The following is a 23,935-nucleotide window of genomic DNA, read 5'->3' as shown; positions in this document are numbered from 1 at the left end:
GGGAAAGGAGCAGATTTCCTCCCTATCATTTCAGTGCACACTGTCTCAACCGCAATGAGGATGTCTTGTCATGGGGATTTGCTAAACCCGTGGTTATAATTAATCTGCTATTGTCTGTAAAGTGACTTGTGAGACGCAGCCATGGAAAAAGTGCAACATAGCCTCCTTTGGGTTATGCCAAGAAAAGAGAGAGGTTTTTGGATGTTTTCTTTTTTATCCTTTGTATTAAAATGACAGTGGGGGATGACAGAAGCAGAGCATGGCATAGCTGAAGCTGTGCGTTTTAGAAAGGATGTTCCAGGGGTCTGCTGCTAAAAATGCAGGTGAGAAAAAGCTGACCCTCGTAGCTGTATTGAGCAAAGTCAGGCCTTTTCAGACAAATGCATTTCCCATTTGGACCAGGCAGCTAATTTGTGTGGACGTTCAAGAATTTAAATAGTGGGGATCACTGTACCCACTTTAGCAAGCGATGAGGCTTTCTGGATTTGGGTTGCAAGTTTAAAAAAAAAAAACCATACAAAGTAAAGCCACTTCAGTTGCTCAGTTTTCTGCAGTCGTATGTGCAGCTAATACTCACTTCTTGACTTTGCCCTCTTTTTCTTTTTTCCCCCCTCAAGAGCACAAGCGACCAGCCTTCTCCCACCGTATTTCTGTGTGGGCTGCACATTCCTCTTCAAATATTGTGTTGCTTTGGATGGGACATTGAGATACTGTCTCTCAGGAGATTGGAAACCTCTCTGTCATTCCAGCAGGTCTTACAAAAGCACGGTATTAAAATTATAATAAAGTTCATGATCATATGCTCCAAGTCAGGTGACGCCAAAAATTACATTTACCTCTGAGGTTAACATTGTTCCCCTCAGTGTTGAACTTCAGGGTCGCGCGTTCTTGGGTTTTGGTTTGTTTTTCACCCCAAAGGAGGCATCTGAGATTTTAGCCCTGTTACCCACCCAGATGGAGATAGGGGGCTCATCCAAGCCTGACACATGATGCAGTCCTGGACTGTGCCACCAGTGTGAAGGACAACAACGCACTGGACACCCTCCCTCGCTGGGCCACCTACCACCTCCCCTCGTGCACATGCAGCTTATCTTTCCCAACCACATTTTGCTTTCTGCTTGCTCAGTTAGCTCAAGCATGACCATGCCCAGCTTTGGCCAGGTTTCGATGCGTATTCGCTGGCGTGGTGGAGGGCACGTCTCCAGTCCAAAGTGACCTACCCTGACCTCACCAGTTAGTAGCCCCAGAGCACGGAGACTGTAGGGTGTCACCACAGAGGGTCTTTGAAGATGGAGAAAATAACATTTTCTTCCAGTTTCCTTCTTGTTCTCCACCTGGTTTTCCTGGAATTCTTGGAATATTTCATCCTAAATAGTTAAAACCTTACAAAGATGGTTTTATTGCATTTTGTTTTTTAAAAACAGATGTCAGACCATCTTAGCTATACATGCTACCACCTGACTACACCTAATACATCTGCTGCACCATTAGAAAGCATTAAAGCAAGTAGGGACCACCGGACTCCTAAAGATCTATGGCATCAGCTCCTGTGCTTCTCTCTCCGTGCTTTCGATTGTGTTACTGATGCAGAAGGGTGCAGCCTCAACCAGAAATTCTGGTGCCACTTAAATCAGTGGGTGTTTTCCCATCAACTTCAATAGGGCTGAGATTTTTTACCCTTTATCTGCCATTTGTCTGTAAAGAGGCAGTAAAAATTCCGGCTCAATGGATAATATTACAGGACTATCACAAACAGACGGGTAGGAGTCATTCATTACTTATCTTAAAACAATATGCATGTGCCAGAGGGCCTGAGTTATAAGTCCATTTTTGCGGCTGTACATGGGTATATGTTCAGGGAGAGTTATGTTTTTGGAATGAGTGTTTAGGGAAATAACGGCATGACTGCAGTTCTCCATCAAGCCCCTCTGGCAAGTTTCTGTGTGACAGGGAGCGAGTCATTAGGTGTTAGGCGAGAGGGTATTTCACTTTCTGTCTTCTTCTGAGATATGAGTTGAGTTGGGAGGCAGCGAAATGAAGTGGATCCACAAACTAGGTTTTTAGATAATGGATGGGCCCTGTAATATATGCAATTTGAGAGCCAAGAAGACTGCGTATGCTGACAAGACAAGGTATGCGACTAAAAGTGTGGAAATGTGGGTGCTTTGTGGTTATTATCTGTTTGAAGGATGGAAGAAGATGAATCCTCTTGACCTGACAGCACTTTTACAATAGGGTTGTCTAAAATTGGGATATTACTTCAGCTGGCAGTGTGTACTTGGAAGGCAGTCTAAAAAATTCAGTGTAAAGAATAAGCTTTATAAGCTTTAGAAACTGCTTCAGAACCTACTGTTTTATTGACATCTTAAGAAAATTAAATATATAGCCTTGTCCAAGGATAGTTTCTTAAGCTCCTCAGAACAGTCAGAAGAAAATAAAAAAGGCAAAAAATAGTAATCCATTAATGTGATTTTAAACAACATGTGAATCATCTGAAGAGCAGATCAATATGACACTGTACAGCTTTATTTTAAATAGCAGCTTCCCAGCAAACAGAATTAAATAATGTGTAAGAAACTGGAGGGTGCATGGCTGTAAGCGACTGACCGTGATGTAAGGATTTTATAATGTGAATAAATGAAGATACTCATAAGGCTGTTTAACCTAGAAGGAGAGAAATTAAGAGACTGAGGAGAAAAAAAAAAAATACTGTTTCCAGGTACTAAAGAGGTCAAAAGTCAAGAAGGCAGAGAAGCAAATGGCACAGCTTGAAATGAAGGGTTTTCTGCTGTTAATACTGAGGTGGTAGGGAAAGAGCAAGAAAGGAGGCGTTGAATGAAATGAGTGAAACAGGAGGAGGATCAGGCCCACAGGTTAAATCCTAAGAGTGGAGAGTTGTGAAAACTAGCAAAGTTATTTCTGCGTCTGCTCTCTTCAAGCCTAGGCTGTATTTTCTGCTGGGTTCAGATCATTTGCTGTATCACGGGTATATAAATAATACATAAACCAGAGGATAGTGACTGCACAAGGGTCAGGTGAGACGACAGTGCTCAGTGCACATGAAGTGACAGGCGGGGACACGCACGTCCTGCACACATGGAAATCCTGATGTCTGGAGCACGGCAGGGCCACGGACCACGGGGTTGCAGGGACCGCTCTGGGGGCAGAGGACGGCATGCAAGGGCATCCGTGTGAAACCACACGTGAGTCCGTAGCATGCAAGGACTGCAAAACCAGGCCATCAGTCATGTGAAAGGAGATGTCCTTGAAGTTTCAAGTTCAGTAAATTGAATGGGCTTGGTAGGCCCATAGCCAAGGACAGGCGAGGACATACCGGGACTGGAGGGAGCAGTGGAGGAGAGGGAAGAAAAACCTTTGCTTGGCTCGAAGCCAGCTCCCGTTAAGTCTCCATCTACGGCTTCAAACAGGGGAATCAAATGCAAAGCTTGACTAATGGAAAGAGATCAAAGTGATTATTCTTTAAATCAGTTCCCTCCCCGCTGGCCCTTGAGCAGAGCCGGTGTTAAAGGCAGCCGAGGAGCCCCACTAGTGCTAGTGGCGGTGGAGTGATGGCAACGCCGGAGATGACGAGACAGATGGAAAGGCCCTAGGGCAGAGGGGTAAAGCAGGTGTCATTATTTCCTGTCCTGGAGGGTTACAAAGATTCAACTTTATTCATTTTTAAACCAATTTAGTTAATCTGGTGCAAATCCTTGTGTGAACACATTAAGAGCTGACTTGAGATAGACCAAAATGATGGAAACCTGCCTTGCAGAGACTTAAGGAGCTTAGACTACTTAGTTTATCCCATAGAAGGTGAAGAGGTGACTTTATTATTTTCTGCAAGTCCATACGTGAGAGAGAGAGATTTGATAGCAGACAGCTTTATAATCCAACAGGAAAAAAACCCCTTACTTTCTTGTGGGTGGGAGCTGAAGCAAAACAGACTAGAAATCAGGTCTACAGTTTTGCAAGGAGGGAATGAACCAGAGGAGTAAATTCCCAGGGGATGGAGGGACTTGATAGACAGGTATCAGGAAGCCTTGAAGGCACCAATTTCTCTTGTTCAGCCCAGGGGTAAGTTAGGCACTTACTTAAGAGGATTGCTTCACTGAGCAGCCTATGTAAAACCCACATTAGATGCCTGTGTTAGGTGGACAAGGACTGGCTTCCACCTGCTTTATGGTTCACTGATTTTTTAAACCAAATGACCCTCAAGACAAGAGTGGGTTTTTAAGCTGCCCCACTTGCACCTATATCCAGTAGATTTGCAGCCTTTGACTTTCAGCAGATGAAGTGAAACTGGTCATTTTTGGTTTCCCGATGGCAGATGAAGGATAGTGAGAAAGAAACATCAGTTCTGTCGTCGCAGAGCATAAACAGAGAGCAGTGAAAGTGGGTGAAAAACTGGGTCTAGGGGAACGTGAGGTCCCAATAGTGAAATTCATCCAGAAGAAGGACGATTGTTTTTGTAATTTGAGCCTTTCTCCAGTATTCCTATAGATGTGGTCCTCAACCACACCCAGCCCCCAGCATATGTGAAGGATATAACCCCTCCTTCCCAAAAACAACTTAGGAGGATTGGAAGGTCATTGGCAGGAACCTATGAGTCTTGGGAACTGTGGTCGCCCAGGTACTTCTGCCAGCGCCGGGGAAGGCAGCACGGCTGCTCACCATCCCATCTCAGACCACTTTGGCCACAAACGTTCCTGGTGCGAGGTCACAGTGGATGGTGTGAGACAATAAGTATGGGGTGACAGGTATAATGTATATCTTAGAAGCTGAGGAACTAGAAAGGCACATTAGGTCAGTTCTCAGCTCTATGTCTTTACACAGTTTCTAGCCAATTACAACCAGTTTCTTAACCAGCTTTTATTATACAATAAGACATCGACAATTAAATTACCAAGCCCCAAATTACTACAGCTAGCAAAGTGTAACCCAAAAGCAGTGTATGAAACTTTATATCATGCAACATTTTTGCAGATCTGCTAGGATGGGCGTGAGTGCTGCCCCGAGTGCTGTGGGCAAACGCAGGAGCTGCAGCATATGGTGTCTTACGTGGAGGAGTTGCTTGTGCAGTCAAACATGCATCTGCAGGCTCGAGTTTGGTACCAAACGTTAAGAATCAGCCCAATATAGGTGTGTCACCTTGAATGCTCCCAGCACCATGTTGTTTAATCTCGTTATATTTCTCCCCTTTGATCACTTTGTTGTAGATGAATTTAATTTCGCAGTAACTAATTTAGAGCATTGTACAAGGCAGTTCTCCACGCTCATTATAAGGGACTTTCCTCATCTTTTTGCCTCATTTTTATGTGTGTTAATTACTTTCAGTTATATTACTTGGAAACTCATTAATGCATTTCCATTAAGCACATTATTTTGTGCTGTTTCCACCATTTATATCTTTTGTCCCTTTTATTTTCCCCAAGTTTGGGCAGTGAGAATTTGAGGGACATGTTGCAAAGGGAGAATTCCCCTGTCGCTAAATCTTTTTTTACAGATGGGTTCATGGCCACGGATTCATTTCATGTTTGCATATTGCATATCACTAATATTAAGAGCAAAAGCCCTGAATGGGTGATGAGGGCTTCTGTTCTTGCAGTCAACAATTCTGAATAATCGCTGTGCAGGAAACTCCTATTTAACTGAATGTGCCATTACATGGAAGTGTAGAAGCCTAAAAAAAATCACATTATTTTCCGCTGTCTCCAAGACTCATTTTAGAGCAGCTATTTGGATCCCTGCCACATTATCTTTAAAAAAAATTGACGTCTGTACTTGTGACATTGTCTAAAATGAATCTTCATCCATGGATTATTAACTGCACATCCCTTATGGTCAATGACTCAATTAAATCAGATACTGATGACCTTAAAACTAATTTAGCACTTTCATGCATACTCTTTTCTGTTTGTTTCATGTCAAATATGGATGCAATGGTGAAATCTTATTCCAGCATTACCGCTTGCAGCTTCTTGCAATGAAGCACAGTAGTTTGGTTTGCACAATTAAAATTAAATGGAAACAACTTATTCTGGCACTAAATGTGCGTCGCTGGTCAGTTAACTAGAGTAAAAAGAGCTATCGTGTTGCATTATGTTGCAGGTGAGATGTGTTCCACAAGCTGCACAACTGAAGTATATTAGCAGTTGCCTGCCTGCGGTTGCTATTGGATATCACTGCACTGATTTGCAAGAATAATCTCATTGTATACTCATTAATAGAAATTAATTAGTGGAAGACATCTCAACAAAGATGTCCAGAGTTTCTTTAGCTTGGACTATAATGAGATTTGAGAGGCATATACAGAAAATAGAACCAGCTTTCTCTGGGCTTTTCTCAATGTTTTAAAAGCCTAGAAAAAGCATTAATTACACTGTTTACCAAATGGCTGAATTTGTAGTATGTTAGAAAATACATTTCCACCTCTGTTTCTCTTCTGCTTGTCAAGCTGCCTTTCTGTTATATCCCAGCCTGCTTTCTCTGCCTGTCTATCCTGTCTTTACTGTTCACCTAGTGTCGCGTCATCTCAGCTCACTCCGATCGCTGTTGTCCTAGGTACGACACGATAACCAACCAGTGGGAGACCATCGCCCCTCTGCCAAAGGCCGTCCATTCGGCCGCTGCAACCGTTTGCGGTGGGAAGATCTACGTCTTCGGTGGAGTGAACGAAGCCGGCCGAGCTGCAGGGGTCTTGCAGTCCTACATCCCTCAGACTAATTCATGGAGTTTTATAGAGTCTCCAATGATCGGTAAGGGATGCATGGTGGCAAAGTAAACCCATATAACGACAGAAATCTCTGTGCTACAGGTATTTTAAGGCCTTTGTGGAAAGCAAATGAGTTGGGGGTGAGGGGATATATGTTTACAACAGATTGGCAGGAATGTATGGTATATTATACCAGAGAGGCAATTATCTGGATCTTTACTGAAGGCAATTGTCACTCATTAATACAGCTAGTTATCAGCTAGAAGTGATGAGTTCAAAGTAGAGGAGAAAGGAAATCAGTTATTAGGTACGGACAACTAGTAATTTTAGATCCAAAAAATCGCAAAGTGCAGTGAAACTTCATCCTGGCGTCATGTGTTGCTCCATGCAGTTTTACAACACTGCTCAGTAAATTGATTATTACTCATGGGTTTGTTAAAATGCCTCCTGTCCTGTGGGAAGTGGCGGTCATTCTTAACTGGGATTTATTAGTGGTGTCCCAAGGCATATGTGCTTCAGAGGCTGAAATCTCCGAGACATGTAGGTTATTAAAACTGTGTTTATTAGTTTGTGATGCCCTCGAGCTCATCAAACATTTCACAGAATAAAGAGCAAGACGAGAAGCCAAACTTGCCACCGTACCAGCCAATGTCAGAGGTGCAGACTTCCTTCCAAAATTAGGATAGCACTCAGAAGATTGCAACTTATTTGCTTTCTGTGGCGATTTGCACCCTGAGTGTTTAGGCTACTTTTGGAAATGGGGTTTAGCATTCAGCTTCACAAGGATGTTACTGCAGGGTGATAGCCGACCTTGGACACATGCTCTGCGCTGGGTGGCTGTGGGCAGCCTTCAGTCTAACTACTCGGGTGGCCAAAGAAACAGCGCTCATACAGTCATTGCAGAGAAGCTGCTTTGGGGTGGCTTGCTTTTGCATCCTAGAATCATAGAACGGTTTGTGTTGGAAGAGACCTTTAAAGATCATCTAGTCCAACCCCCCTGCCACGGGCAGGGACATCCTCAACTAGATCAGGTTGCTCAGAGCCCCGTCCAACCTGACTTTGAATGTTTCCAGGGATGGGGCATCCACCACCTCTCGGGGCAACCTGTGCCAGTGTTTCACCATCCTAAACCTCTTGGTTGCGTTGAAACTGTGACATGAGGTGCTTCGGTTAAAAAAAATCAGTCTCAGTATTGAGCCTGGTAGAGCAATAGGAGTAGCAAGTAGTAAATTATAGAAGCATATTTATAAGGTATTCAGGTAAGGCCTAAGCATATTCAGAAAGCTAAAATAAGCTGCTCTTTTTATTGTAGCTTGTAACAATTATTATGACTCTTTTCTTGGGGTTCCCTAGTAGATCACATCATGAGGAGCTGGTAGAGCCATGGCTGTAGCCTCCCCTGTGCAGGCAGAGCTGCTGCTTTCCGACTGCCTTGCTGCTGTTTGTGTCCAGCCTAACATAACATGACATGCATATGATGCAGCATGAAGCGCCCAGCGGGAGGGCGTTAACCGGCAAAAGTCATGTTTATGTAATACAGCAGTGCAAATAACCCTATTGCCTGGCTTTTTCCATCACATGGCTACAGCTGCTGCTGTTCCTTTAATCCACTGACTGACAGCATGAGATTTTCCTGTACTCACAGCATATTGCAAAAATGAATGCATTATGCAAAGAGGTATTCCTTTTCCTTACCAAAATAGTACAAGTGCCACAGGGGCTAAGAAATCATTCCCTGGGCTCGCCATACTGTCTAGCAGGCATCAACACCATGCGTGCTTGGAAAAAATCATCCAAACCATCCAGAGTTGGGTTCGTCACCCACTGTGCTAATGGGCGTGTACTATTATTTCCTAACAAAAATACATGAAAGACACCGGTGAAGTTAAAAGATGATATTTATGTTTTCTTGGTGAAAGTGAAGTTAATTAGTTAAGCTGAAGGCATAAAATATATGATGAAATGCAGAGTTGCTGTGTGTCTTTGTTGGGAAATGTATAACGTCAATTTATTTGCAAATAAAGTAAAATAACACAGAGCCTGAAAAATTGCACCCCAGTGGAGAACGTCTGGGAAACTGAATTGATGTGATGCTTGATCTTCACTAAAAGGCAGTGGGAATACTGGAAATATACTTTAATTTTACCAGCTCTACAAGAACCGTAGTATCACCTGTATTTGTAAAGTATCCCCCAAGAACTGGATGCTATGCCAAGTGTGGTACAGTCAACATTTATCTAAAACAAAGAGGGAGTAGAAGGAGTCTTGGGGTGCTTTTTACAAAATGGAGCTGAGATAAACCCTGATATTATCACTGCTGGGGTGACTTTGACAGCCTCGGAGCCTTTTTGTGTTAATTTGTGAATTCTTAAGGTGTCCCTCTGAGATAAGTCAACTGAGACATCTGACGGCGAGTTGTGTTGGTTAAGGTCACCCCAGAGATCAGTGAAACCTGTTTGACTTCAAATAGGACAATGGTTTATTTAAAAACACCTCAAGCATGCTCAGATATGCAACAGATGTCCAAGGTCTCTGGAGATTTTTAGACCAGTAGTACCTGTCTCAAGTCATTGTGGTATTTTATGATAGTGCATTGAACACAGCATGGCACACGTTTGAACCCAACAGGTCCATCTCTTCCAAAGTGTCGTGTGCCCACCTAACCCAAGGCAACACTGCCATCAACTAAGGCAAGGGGGAGGGTCATTTTTTGGCTAATCTGAATGGAGGTGAAGCAGGCTGGATCCTGTCATCCTGCCTGTGCAGAGGAGATACGGAGTGGGGACTGATAGTAAGTCCACGCAGCTCAGCCCTGCTTTCTTCTGCCTGGATTTCTTCTAGGAATAAGCAGCGAATTCACTCCCAGTTTCCATTTATTCTTTAGCCTTCATCTGCCAGGAGGTGTTGGGACATGGATGTCTGCGTGCAGTAGGTATGACACTCAGCAACACGTTGCACGTGGGTGCTGTGGTAGCCTTTGGGTAGGTGGTGATTACACACATCCATGTTTGGAGAGGAGAGGGTCTTTCTTAGTGCCCCATCCTTTGCCCTGCGTCTGTCCTCCCCACCTTTGGAGTTGGCAGATGTTCCTGCAGCAGCGCAGCCCACAGCTTGATGTTACTGGGGTAATGGAGCCTCCCAGGGCTTTCACATTGCGTATTTTTGGTAAACCACCTTGCATATCCCCTTCTTGTGTTTTGAGCTGTAAGAAGTTTGCTGCTGTCGAGCCAAAGTCCTACAACAGTAGATGAACCCCGGCTACATACTTGCAGCACCTGCCTTTCCATTTCTTGCCAGGCTGTCCTATATAGCTCTGCTAAAAATGTATTTCATGCCCAGCTTCCTGAGGTTTGTCTTATTTAACAAGATGGCCATAGACATGCTGAAGTCAGTGATTGTAAGTAAGCCTAATTATCTTGTCACTGCCTTTTAGTTCACTTTGTGCCTTCATGCCAGGGAACTAAAATATACCTTTTTTGATACCCTGAACAGCCAGTGTCTGTACTGGTGGCATTACAAGTTTTTATTAATGTTTCTGGATTGTAAGAAAACCAGTGTTTAATCATCACCACTACTAAATCTTAAAATCTGGTGAGAACTATGGGAACACAGAGGTCAAAGATCTATGAGCATTTCTGGTTTCTAATCCAAGTATCTAGTTCCTCACCATACCATTTACTCCTGCAGTGATATGTCCGACCAAAGTGGGACAATCAGAGAGCTAAGAATGTAAGAAATATGTGGAAAACAGTGTTAGCAGCATCTGTGCATTTTTACTGCACTGTCCCATGGCTTATTTTGGTTAAAATGCATAATGATTCCCATGAATTTATTTTTGGACTTTACAAGAAAAATCAGATATATGTCTTGGCCCTCTCCCCAAGGCCAGTAGTTTGGTACCCGTGTGTGGGTTTGGCCGGCTCTCACCTAGAAGTTTCAAAAAAATGAGTGTTTCATTTAATCCTTCAACGTATTTTTTCTTCCCGTGACTAGTTCTTAGTGTTTTTCCCAGTAGTAAGCTTGAATTTTACTTTCCTTTGTCTCACCCATTTCTCCTCTGTATATGCCATATCCTCCATTCAGAATAGTTTTTTCCACTCCTTGATGTGTTCCCCCTACACATACTTACTCTGCCCTCTACCCAGAAAAGTTAGTATTTTTGTGTTTGCCCTTTATCAGATGTCCTCCCTTTCACTTCCTACCTCCGCTTCATCTGCGTGGCCGTGCTTTGTCCAACTGTCTTCAGTTCATCAACATTTTGCCTGTAAATTTGATGCTGAAACTGCCCCACGATGGCAGGTGGAGCCTTCTGCTTTGGCACAGGTGATCCCTGCCACACATACACAAAATGCAGCCACAAAGTGAGGACGCTCAACTTCAGGGTCTCTGAGGAGGGTTTGCTCAAGGGTCATTGGGGAAACCATAGGGCCCTGCAGCCGGTTGTGTAGTTATGAGAAATCAGCTAGCCTGACAGCACCGTGCCAGAAGGGCTGACATCTGAGACCCTGCTGTTAATTGCAATATCTGCACTTTGGCCTCATGAGCTATGTTAAGGATCAGACCAGTCTCCTGTCTGCCGCAGGATGTTATCTTATCCATTACTATGCCATTCTTGAGCTTGTCTGCATAGTATTCAGGGAGGGGAAGAGGCACTTACTATTAAAACCAGATTTAGTTTGTATTAACTAGTCTCCTTTCTCCAATTCGCTTCATCATGTGCATCAACCCCCCCACCGGCCGCCCGCGCCTGCAGGGAGGCCCTTCGGTTGGAGTTATATCTGGACTGGTGGCATGCCCGCATTTCTTCCTCCTGATAAAAATGTTTGACTAGCTTGGTTTTAATAACCTGTTTCCATATGAAGTGCTGCTGCCGTTCATTTTAATTCCACTTCAGGCTCTGACCGAGTGCTTTACTGGTAGGCAACATAAGATCTTTAAGCAATCATGGATGGGAAAGCAGAACTGTACTACTTGACCATATAATGTACCGAGAGATATGAGAGCCACGAAACACATCACAGACAGCACTCTGTCGTTACTAAGTGAGGAGCACACCCCTAGGTTAAATTATCAACCCTATGTGAAGTACACCTCCGGCTCAAGGATTGTCGCTGAGCGCATACCCCTTCCCGCAATGACCTGTCACTAGAATAGAAATACTCGCATATTTTCCTATAGCAACAGCAAAGGAGAATGATGTTACGATGTTATACACTTGGAGAGAAGAATACCTTTTATCTGTTATTTCCTTTACATTTATTCTGCCTTTTAATCTCAAGTGTGCTTCCTGTCCTGGACAAATCCCATTTAAGATTTTCCAGCCTAAAATAGATTACTATATCCAATAGCCCCAACGCTTGAATTTTGGAGGGGAAAGAGGCTGTTTCTCTGTTTCCATGCTTCCTCTCCCCTTTCTTCCTTCTCTTCAGCAGGCTTTTGAAATAACCAGTGTCCCTGCTGTATCGCACGGTAAGCCTCTGACCCACAGGAGCTCATGTTCATGCCCATGAGCATTGCCCCATGCGTTGACCAGAAAGCCCAACCAGAACATGCTTTTGCAAAATTAGGCTCCCCAACCACCTTGGACTGTGAGCATGTTAAGGACTTCCAGCAGTGACAGAAGTTGGAGTCTCCTGTTTGCATGAGGTTACCCAAGCCCTGGAAAGGACAACAACAAGGGAAGGCTGTGGGTAGCACCTAGGATGAAGTAAGGTTAAAGACTGAAGGTGGTCACCCACACCTAGGTAGCAGGAATGACGGCTTGAGTTTTCCAAGCTCCCTGTATCCGTGAACAGTTTCTGCCTCCATGGTAACAAAACAAAAATAAAACCCGCTCTCCTCTCTACCTGTCTCTGGAGGGGTGTCCCTCGTGTCTTTCTGCCATATCTTCATGAGGATCAGGAGACTGTTTGCTGTGAACTTCTCCCTTCCTGAAAGAAACAGCAGAGATTTCTCTGTTTCTCTATCCCAGGCTTACTTTATGCCAATTTATGAAATTGTAGCTAAAGCCAAAAGCAGTAAAAAGACAACAGATAGGTGATGTATTGAAAAATTTATGAGAATCAAACACGATTGCCTCTTAAAAAAAGAAAGAAAAAGAATATCAGAGTGCCTATTTGAAAAGAAAAAAAAAGTCACTATAAAAATAACCAAGGGGTTTCCCTCTCTTTCTTTAACAAAAAGGAATGTGAAGTCAGTGATTCAAGTCTCCTGAGAAGTCGCTGTTTCTGCCTTGAGGGAGCCCCAAATAATTTCCTTGTGAGATTTGGGAGCTGAGTTCTTTTTTTTATGCAAGAGTTTCGTTCTCCTGCAAAATAGTGCTAGTCAAAGAAAAAAAACCAGGAAGATGTGATAATTAAATATAGAAAATTTCTGATGAGTGTCTTAACTGGAAAAAATGTCACATATGCAAGTCTGATTTGGAAAGGGATGTGAGACGGGTTGTTAGGACAGATAAGTCTTTCTGATGAATTATAGTGACTTAGTGGCACCAAGAAGAAACTGAATACTCCTTGTTCTATTTTCTGGATGAATTAGTTTCTTCCCATCTGTTCCCAAGGATCAGTGACATTTTCCTAATACGTCCGTGTTTTTTTGACATATGCCTCTAGATACTCAGCATAATAGGAGCCCAACTTTAAGCCATAACATCTTTTGTCTGTTTTCACACCGGGTGCTGCACCCCTGTACGTCCCCCTGGGCACGCACCAACGTAGGGTGAGATGAACTGAGCCAGACCACCCCATGGCCGTGCTGGAACAGAAGCAAACAACACAAACCTTCTATTTTCCTTCTAGTTTAGCCAGTTCAAACCCCAGTTAAGGAAATTATCTCTCTTCTGGATAAATTCATCAGCTTTTGTCAAATTAAATCTCTTGTTAAATATTTAGTGGTGTAAGGTGGTTTTACAAGAACCTCAGGGTTGCCACACCAACCGTGCAAGAGGTAAGCAAATGCCAAAACTACAGCTGCTGGGGCTAGTTTAAGCCCATCTCTTTCTGTGTTCCGAAAAGGACACAGTCATAGTGTTACAGATCTGGGAGGAACATATAGACCCCTTCAACGTTATGTAGAGGCTGTTAGCAGAGAAGTAAGAACGTGGTAAAGATGATACCGCACCCCCTCTCCAGCATGCTGGCCCTGACCCCCCGCACTCGGGAGGAGGAGGGTTGCAGGGGCTGAAGCTGGCAGGACTGTGTCCAGGCTGATTCTCCACTGGAGATGCAAGAGGATCACGCTTTTCTGAGCATATAAAAATACAGATTTTGGAGAGGCTTTAACATATAGCTACACATGGATAGTTTTTATAGAAGTGTCCCCTCACACCAAGGTAGCCACCCAGGAAACATCTGCTTCACGCAGATGCGTGAAGCCCCCCCAAAGGGCTTAGGTTCTTGCTTCTTAGAGAGCTGGTTGTGAGGCTTATTTTAACTCAAATAAAGCAATGTATTTTCCCGTCTTTTGTTCCCAGACATTGCCTATTGGTTTCACTGAAATGTGGATTAAAAAAATGTGGATTAAAAAAAACTGTATCGCATCAAGACAGACACCATCATGAGAAATTTCAGCTCAACTGGCTCATATTTAATAATGTGCATATGGCGTGCTAGCAGCATACGGGACGAGTCAACTAATTAAATTAGAATTATTTTATTCAATAATTTATGGTTAGTTTTACCAATATTTCTAATAATGCCACAGCTAACACAAGAATTTTCAAGCATCCTTAGAAACTCTGATTGAACTTGACTTAGGATAAGGGACTTGCTTAATTTCAAACTGCAACCTCACACAGTTCGTTGCTAAAATACAGGAGTGCTTGGAGGTGTACACACATCTGAAAATAAAAATGCAGGTGAATTTATGAGACAGATGAAGGCAAAAAAAAAAATCGGGTCTCAGAAAATCTTTTGGATTATGTGGGTGACCTTCCCACAAGCAAAAGCAGAATACAAAAGAGAATCAACTATTGGATATTACTAAGCGGGTCTCTGCACTGTGAGTTTCTTCTGAACTTAGCTGCTGCACAAGCATGGGAAGCATCCGAGTTAAAACTTGCAGCAATTCAAAATTCTGAAACAACTTGACATCTTAATTTCATATGTAAGAGTGGAGCTTTCACAGTGACTCCATTAGGCTTGAGGAGGGGACAGTTGTACTTTACCAGTTTAGAGGGAGGTGTGTACTGGGGGATGAAGGACTGGTGAACTTTAAAAGTGCCTTTGAGAACTTGGAGAGAGGAGAACAAAACCAGGAAAGGTTTCCTCATTTTTCTTTCTCTAGCCTTGGAGGTTTAGAGAAACGTGACTTATCTGTAAATAAGGGGAATGTATAAATAAAAAACCAGTCTCCAAACCTGAGCCTAAAACTGATCTCAGTGTTGCTTTCCATTGACAGATAACAAATATGCTCCTGCAGTCACTCTCAATGGGTTCATCTTTATTCTTGGAGGAGCTTATGCACGAGCAACCACCATCTATGACCCAGAGAAAGGCAATATTAAAGCAGGTCCCAACATGAACCACTCCAGGCAGTTCTGCAGGTGAGAAAAACCATTAAAACTGAATTACCGGTGCTTTAACATTTTCTGCTGATAAATAAGCTAATACAACCTAACAGTGAAGGGGAGAGGGGAATGGAGGTGTGTGGGGGGGTTCCTCATCTCTTTTTTGTACGTGTTCAGGGACACAGCATTTCCCAAAGTGCACATCCAGGACCCTACTATGGTTCATGTGTCTCCTCACGTTCAGGTGCAATGGATCGTGGGGAGGGACGTGTGTTGGGCTCCTCCGGTGGCTACAGGAACGCTGTTTTCCTCAGTTTGCCATGTGTAACCGGAGCATGATAAATACCTGCTGCAGGAAAGACTACCATAATGTGGAACATGTTTTTACTAACTAGCTAAAAGATCCTTAAAAGAAAAAAAATACTGAGTAAGCACCACACACTGATATTAATTATTATTTATTACATGCTTTTGATTGCTTTTTGGGCTCGCTTCCCCGATCCCGGTCACAGGTTTAACAAACTTCCCAAATTGGCTGACAAAAATAAAACTTGGCACCCATTGCAGGTACTGGCAGAACTTAAAAGGCCTTTTAAAAAGTACGTGGCTGTTACAGAAAGACGGGCTTGTTTCAGGCTTTATACAGCGCCAGCCCCTCGCAGAGCAGATCCCCGTGCTGGGGACTGGCTGAGCGATCGGTTTCACGGGGAAAAGCCATCACTGGTCTGCGAACGCTGCCGCGGGCGCTGGGTGAGGGTTTTTTATTGATGTCCGATGCAGCAGCGTCTTGAGGCACTGAGCAAAGCCAGGGCGGAGGGGTTGTGCCGGGCAAGTGCCCAGGCAAAACACTGGCTGGGGTGGGAGGAATAGCAGCGATGGGGCAGCAGCTGGGCCCACAATGGACCCGCATCTCCCAAACATTCAGCCAACAGCTCTGCTCCTTGCACCAGGGGTGTCCCTAGCCCCGATCCTACCGTTGAAAAACACCTCCGTGTTTTAACTTGCTGCATTTAACCTTTCACTTTGGTGCAGCTGAGAAAATTCCTTTTTAAGAAAGCATGCTCAGTTTATCTCTTTTTTGCTGTTTCTTTCTGGTTTTCTCCTTTTTTTCCCCTTTCTTTTATTAATTTAAGGAGCGCCCTCTCTTGGCTGCTGAAGCATATTTTGTTGTAAGTAAAGGGGTGCGAGCAGCCGGCTCCATCCCGGGTGGCCACGGCTGTGTGCGTCTTGTGCTAAAGACAGGTCTTCCTTGTCCTGCCACTCTAGCAGGAGGCTAAGCGGGATGAGGAGGAGCCTGCAGTGCTCAGGCAGCTGCTAATGATATTTTTCTCCTGAAAACCAGAAATAAAGGGTACGATGCAGCTCAGGATTAGAGCGCTAACCAGTAAAATGAAACACGAGGGACTTACACATTTGATGCATTCCTGTATTTTCCCACAGAGAGGGATGAACTGCTCTTTGAACATCTCTCTTTTGTAAAACATAACAAAAATCTGTTAATTAAGTATCTGGAATACACTACAAAAGAAATTGCATGGGTGATTTCAACTAGGGGCTGTTGGCTGAGCATCTCACCAGATGCTTCCCAGGGTTTCTAACGTGAAGTGATGCTTTGCTCTGCATCCTGCAGAGGCAATCCAGTGGGAGACCCTGTGATGGACCAAGGAGAGTAAACCGGTGACCTAAATATTAGGCACCATAATAAACTGGCTTTGCTTAAGTAGAATATGACACCCGTCAGTAAAAAGTAACCTCAAACTTTTAAATGACACTTTTTCTAAAGCCTAAAGCAATAGTGCACTGGAAACATACATTTATAGTGGGATAGTCACCGAAAAAAGGAAAAGTTCAGCACATCCCAAGGGGATGCCAAAAAAGGCACAATTTCAAAAATTCTTAAGTGTGCTGGGAAATGGTCAAGGAAAAATGTTTCAGCCAAAAGGAGATGTAAAACCTATGACAAAAACTAAATAAATCGGTATGTATGGAAAGAGGGAAAATGGGAGGTTAGCAGTAACAAATAGGTTAAAAACTGGCTGCTGTGTGCTGCAGGAGGCTGAGGGAACCAGTGAAGTACTAAGGGCTAATAGGAGTAAAAAGAAAGGCACTTTAAACCTTTTGGGATCAAATTTGTAATTTTAATCAGTTATAAAACCATTGCTGATGAGGCTGATGAGGTAGCAAACTGTAACACAGACTGATCGGATGGATATTTCTCATCTGTATTTGGAAGGGAGCAAGAAGGTTTGGTTCCATATTCTGCTGTGAGGGACCAAAAGCGGTCACTGTTGACAGCAAGGAAAGATGTGAACTCAGAAATTAAGTTCTCAAATCAGGCAACCCGGCCGTCTTAGACGCAGGCGTCTTTAGAGACTTTGCTGAGAAGCTGATCAAACCACTAATGTTGATTTTTAATAACTGTTACAGTTCAGGATGGATCAGGGCACTGCCAAAGTGTTTCCATATTTTGAAAGGTGAAAGGGAGAATTTTAGTGCAGCAATTAATTTTGCAAAGTACCAACATCAGGCTAAGTGGGCTCACTTAGCCTCATGTTGGGTCCTCTGCAAAATACCAGAGTGGTTAATTTGGGATTTCATCAACGAATAACTTGATGCTAATAATATAATGAAGAGCAATCAATGCGCTTTCCTGGAATATTGGTCTTGTTAAACCAACCTGTTGTCTTTTGCATTTTTGGGGGGAAATTGGGTTCTTTGTTTTGGTTTTTAATAAAACACACCTGGCTGCTAAAGACAACTGTGATGCTATAACATACTGCGGTTTCTCAAAGGTATTTGGCTGGTATTATATGGAATTAACAAGGCACACGTTAGAGAGATTAAATCTGCTTCACTGACAGATCTCAAAATGTAGTTGTTAATGAGAAGATATCATTGAGCAAGGCCACCGGTAGCAAGCATTGATTCTTCTTCAATGCTATTTAATATATCTACCAACAATCCAGGTAACAGAAAACCTCTCCGGGTAAAGGCTGCAGGTGGCATAACACTTGGTAGCTAAAAAATATTACAGAAGGAGCTATTTTAGCCAGTTATCTCCATGTCTCAGTTAGACGGTCTCAAGCTAGCAGCAGTATTTTAAATGCAAAGTAATACATGGAGGAAGCACAATCGCAGGCTGTACCTGCATAGCAGCCCTGCTCCCCTTAGAAAGTCAGGCACTCAGAGGAGGACATAAAGGAGGCCACTCAGAGCTACACAACACGAGCTCTCATCGCAACGCGGTAGATGAAAGGTCAATGGATATATAATACGAGCCCTAACACTGAAATGAAAATAAGTTGAAGCTGGGAAGAGAGAGTGCTGCTGCATACGGCATTGGCGAGATGAATGCAGGTCTTGGGTCCACGCAACAACATGTGGAAATATCCACAGAAGTTCAAAGGGAAGCTGCAAAAATGACCCCGGGTTGCAAATCAAATCTTTGACGTGAAATTTAAGGAGTTTATCAAAGAAAGGCTGAGAGGTGACTTGATCACTGGGAGCAAGTGGAGAAGCTTTCAGTCTCTCAGACAAAGACGTAGCAGGTTACAAGGGCTAGAAAGTCAAGTTACACATCTCAGCCTTGAAGTGAGACACTTTCCCAACAGCAAGGATAATTAAACAGAGAACCAGCGAGGGAGGGGGCGAACTCATCAACACTCGGTGTTTTTAAGAGGAGATTAGATACGTTTCCAAGAGAGAGGCTGCCTGCAGAAAAGTCCATTGCCTGTGTATACACGAGCTCAGATTAACTAAGAACAGACATCGCTTCTGACCTTAGTCTATGAATCTATAAATTCCTCATTCCACTCATTAGCATGGATCACAAAAAACGTGGTTTAAAAGCAGCAACATAAACAACTTGAAAATTAACTGCATGCTATTGATCTCCTCTCACCAGGAATCACTCGATACCAAATTTGCTGGGAAAAATCTTGACCGCATCACTTTTATTTTTATCATCTGCACTGTTTCTACATGTTAGTGACTAGGGAGCATGATGGCTCCAAGCACGGGGAAAAGAAATGTGTGTGACATTCCCCACATGTGAAAAGTTAAAGGTCCGTTCAAATGGTTTTAAGATCAAGTTAAATTATTTTTAATGAAAAATGAAAAATAAATGGTTCAGGTCTCCAGCTCACAATCAACAGAAGAGCAAATTGAGCATCATTTTCAGATTAAGCCTGGCCTGACGGAAGTCAATAAGAAATACGTGTTGACCTAGAATTAACCCTTTGAGGGATGGTGCCAAGTGGGCAAAGAGCAATAATATGCCTGAAGTGTTGTAAAATTCACTGAGAGTTCACACGCAGGTCTTGAACATCTTCCATGCCACGTGTGAGCATGAGGGAAATATTTGACATTTCCCAAACATCAGGTAAGTGTGTCCTGTTTGCCGCATGGACCCCGTCTCGGTTTGGCAGCTCCAAGTTTGCGGGATCTTTGGAGGCGGTGACGGCAAGCAGCAGCCGATGGGGATGAAGAGCTGAGATGATCACACCTTGCTCTGCTGGACACCTCCCTCCAGAAAGACTTGCAAAGACATCCCTCCCCTCCAGCACAGACAAGTCCTGCCTTTGCAAGCAGGCGCTCTCCCTTCCCACCATGCCCTTCAGGCGTTTATTTTTCCACAAGCAAAGAGAATACTGAATGCATTTCTGTGCACAATTAAAAATTCCTTATTCTGCTTGCTTAGGATGCAGGCGGCGTGCAAACAGGCGTGTGCTACAGAGAGCCTCCACGGGGCAACAGCAGCAGCGTGATGGTGCCAGCAATAATTCTAGAGCAGCTAATTTAGTACCAGCAATTCCCAACAGACACCAGAAAAGCATTTTCTTCCTCCTCTGACTGTTAACCAGTAAGATTTATTAGATGGTTCTGCCGAATAGAAATCTTTAATAAAACTTCCGACTCAGGCTGAACAGCACAAAAACAGGGTTGGTTTGTGGATTTTTTTCTTTTTTTCCCCTCTTCTTTTTAAATAAGCCCTTGTTCTTGAACAGTGAAGCATGGTGACTCCTGTGCTTAACTACTAGGCATTGCTAATGTAGGGCACCAGCTGCAGACTCCCCCAGCTGATTCCTTTCCTCATTGCAAAGTTCATGGTAACTCCAGGCACTGGAAGGGGGTAGAGCACAGCTTGTTTGGACGGATATTCCCAGGTGAAGCTATTACGGAGCATGGTTCCTTAATGGCCTCGCATTTCTCAAGCCCGCAGACGTACAGGCTGGTCTGTTCAGCAGGCAGCATTTGCAGCTGGAAGTGTTTGTGGTCCAGAAGGGAAAACCGAAATCTTCCAGCATATCTGGAAGGAGACGTGTGGCTGGGACCATGCTCCACGGACAGCGGATGAGAACTGCCGCACCAGATTAATAGCAATAATTTCTGTAGCAGTTGATGACATGAAGGATTTCGGTGTGCATTAAAGTGTAACTGATACAGACAGAGCACTCAGGTCGTTACTGGTGTGCAACGGACTTTGGAATAAAACATTTCTGTTTTTCAGCAACAAGTAACAATGCCACATGATGGTTTTGGATCATTAGCAAGGGAAAGTGCTCACAGAGTAGGGGAGTATATAACTGGAGCTTGGCCAAAACACCCACACGAATAATCCCGCTCCAAGAAGTGGCATGATATCCATCCTAATTGACCATGACTAATCTGGACCCTCATTTATCCATCTCATTGTAAAGGTGACACCTCTGGCAGCACAACACAGCCACCCAAGCTCGAGCCGTCTCAAACATAACAACCTGGCTGGCAACCCGGCCGCAAACAATCACACAGGTTGTCAGCACCGCCACCAAACTCAGGACGACGCTTTGGCACCCTGAGCACCGCCACCCACGGAGACGGTAGCGATGCCTTTCACTTCGGTTTTGCAAACCACCATGCAGGTTTCGCTAAAAGGTCCCCAGTTTAAGCAAAAGCTTACCGGGCGCTTGCAGCTCTGCCTAGCACCGCACGGAGCCGCTTCCCGCGGTAGCTGGTACCCTGCAGGCTATTCTTACCCTAGTGCTTATTCCACCTACTTGACGAGCATCGTTCAGTTCCACCTCCAGTAAAGCCCTCCTGAAATCTTAGGGCAGGAAGGAAATCCATCCACTAATAAACATGGGGATTTTTTTCTACTTCTAAGCAGATTCTGTGTCTATCTAACTGATAATATTTAATAACCTTTATGGCACTGCTCCAAATAAATTAGTGAGACTGTGTGCATGCATAGGCAGGAGTGAGGAGGGAGAGGAGCTTTGTTTGTGGACTCAGAAGATATTAAGTTTCAGGGAATCAAAACAACATGCTAATTCAGCTGTTTCAAATCTCTTTTATAACCCTAGACATTACAGTATAGGATTATTTTTTTCCTTTTTTAACATTTTCTGATAAGGCTGATGTGATCTTTAGGACTAAACAGGAAATTTTAAAGTGATAATAATCAAAATTAACAAACTTTGCTGGTAGTCCCACTGCTTGGTTCTATGTCTAGCCATCACGACTGGGAGAGAGAAGGGCTGGAGCAGGAGTTCCCAGGCACTCGGCTCTCAAACACTACAGAAAAGAGGCGCTGACATCCTCTGCTTTGGGTTGCTTCCAAATTACTGCCCATCAGGAGACTTTCACTATAAGATGCTTTTGAATGAAAAGTGGAGGGTCCATAACACTCTTGGTGGGAAGGTGGCCACCAAGTGAATGGCAGCTGAGCTGCCTGAGCAAGGGCCCCCGGCTCGTGTGTGTCAAGCCCTGGTGCTCTATGCCTGAGCTGGAGCACGGGTAGGGCAGGGTTTGCAGAGACATCAAGTGGTTGAGCAGACAGCAAGGCTGGTGTTCAGGTGTCATTAAAAAGGTTGATTAAAAAGCAGTGCAAAGTCAAATGCAGCAATGAAGGCAAGTCAGATCCTGGGCTGCATCCGCAGGGACGTTACTAGCTTAGATAGAGATGTGATCATCCTACTCTGCCCAGCGCTTGTCAGGCCGCACCAGGAGCACTGTGTCCGCTTCTGATCCCCACAACTCAAAAAAGACGTGGACAGAGTGGAGAGGGTCCAAAGGAGGGCCACAAAGATGATCAAAGGGCTGGAGAACCTGCCCTGTGAGGAAAGACTGAAGGAGTTAGGTCTCTTCTCCCTGGAGAACAGAAGGCTCAGGGGGGGACCTCACACAGTATTCCAGCACTTAAAGGGCGGCTACAAGGAGGATGGAGGCTCTCTATTCACAAGGAGCCATATGGAAAAGACAAGGGGCAATGGGTACAAGTTGCACCAGGATAGGTTTCATCTCAATATAAGAATTTTTTACAGTAAGAACAATCATCCGCTGGAACAAACTCCCCAGGGACGTGCTGGAGTCCCCATCACTGGTGGGTTTCAAGATGCATTTAGACAGGGTGCTAGATAATCTCATCTAGTGTCCTTTTCCCATGAAGGGTTGGAGCAGGTGATCTTTCGAGGTCCTTCCAACCTGGGCTGTTCTGTGATTTTATGATTCAGTCATTTGCTTTGTCCATCAAGTCCTTTAATGGCCAGCTGTCAGAGAGGGATCTTCTCTGCCCTTTGTTTGCTCAAACTGGGGAAGGACTGCAAGGTGGATAGGCAGAGAAGAGAATTAAAGGGTGTTCAGATTACACAAGCACTCCAACCGTGGACAGCCAGGTCCCCACCAGCCCTTGGTGCCCCTCAGCCTCATTGGGATTTTCTTAGGAGCGTGATTCATAGCTTCATGGAGGTCAGCAGATGGACCGGACTAGCGGTGGCAGTGTCGGGGGATAGTCACAGCATGATCCTGTGACACTGCTCATGATCTGGGCAATGAAGGACGCCCTGGCACCTCAGGTGACTTGGCTGCAGGGCTATAGGTGAAGGCAGTAATTACCCAGGGAGTAGAAAGGATGGTCGTTAGCCTCCCGGGTAACAATTTGCAAAATGCTGAAACGTATTTTCCTGGAAGGAGTGGATGAAGTGACCGCCATTTTGATGCCGATTACCTTCACCCCGGGCATGCTGCTGGAGAGACGGGGGTCCGGCTGTTCCTTAGCTGGGGAGGTCGCTGCCCCCGAAGCTGCTGGGGGTTTTGTGTCCCCGCAGTGAGGCTCTGCAGCGCGGAGCTTCCTTCCTTCTCAGGCTCTGACAGCCTGTAATCATTTTATCTCTCAGGATTAATGGCACCAAGCAATAAACTCGCATCCTAATTATTGTAATTATTTCTTTCTTTGTACGTCAGCCTTGGTAACGATGTTTTTACAGCTGATGGGATGGAAGGGAGGGGAGAAAAGAAATATTGTCACAGTAATGAAGAGAGAGCAATGAGCATACTCCTTTCCACTCACTTTCCTCAAGGTTTTAGAGCCCACTTGAGTTTCCTATTCCCAAAGGTCCCAGAAATTAGCAGTGATTGCCCTAATACTGCAAAGTAGCAACAATCTAGGACTGAATTCCTAATTGATCTTAAGTACCTACCTCCCACTTTAGCCCCAGAGATGCCTGAATGTCTCCGAAGTCCCCTGCACACGCAAGTACCCACTGCGTACTTAGAACTGCCTATTTCTTGATAGCAGGAGTAGCTCACTGTTTTTCTTAACCTCAGGCATGACTCACAAGCTAAGCATTATGCCAATCTTATCTATGGGAATTGCATACAGAGGGGGCAGAAGCTACTCTAATCACCATTTATACAGTCTTCCAGAGGGTGGAATTCAGCATCCATTTCTTCCC

At 44.2% G+C, this 23,935-nt stretch overlaps 1 protein-coding gene across 1 annotated transcript in view; it reads left to right on the top strand.

Annotated features, from left to right (window-relative positions):
* KLHL29 (kelch like family member 29) overlaps positions 1–23,935 on the top strand; it is a 425,477-nt gene that overhangs the window by 396,002 nt on the left and 5,540 nt on the right. The window contains exons 12-13 of the mRNA XM_076332702.1: positions 6,565–6,758; positions 15,113–15,257. Coding sequence (XP_076188817.1) covers positions 6,565–6,758; positions 15,113–15,257 — 339 coding nt within the window. The remainder of the gene's footprint in view (positions 1–6,564; positions 6,759–15,112; positions 15,258–23,935) is intronic.

This window comes from Aptenodytes patagonicus, chromosome 3 (genome assembly GCF_965638725.1).
Source record: "Aptenodytes patagonicus chromosome 3, bAptPat1.pri.cur, whole genome shotgun sequence".
Lineage (NCBI taxonomy): Eukaryota > Metazoa > Chordata > Aves > Sphenisciformes > Spheniscidae > Aptenodytes > Aptenodytes patagonicus.
Note: the sequence above shows the minus strand (reverse complement) of the source record. Positions and strands in the feature narration are given on the sequence as shown.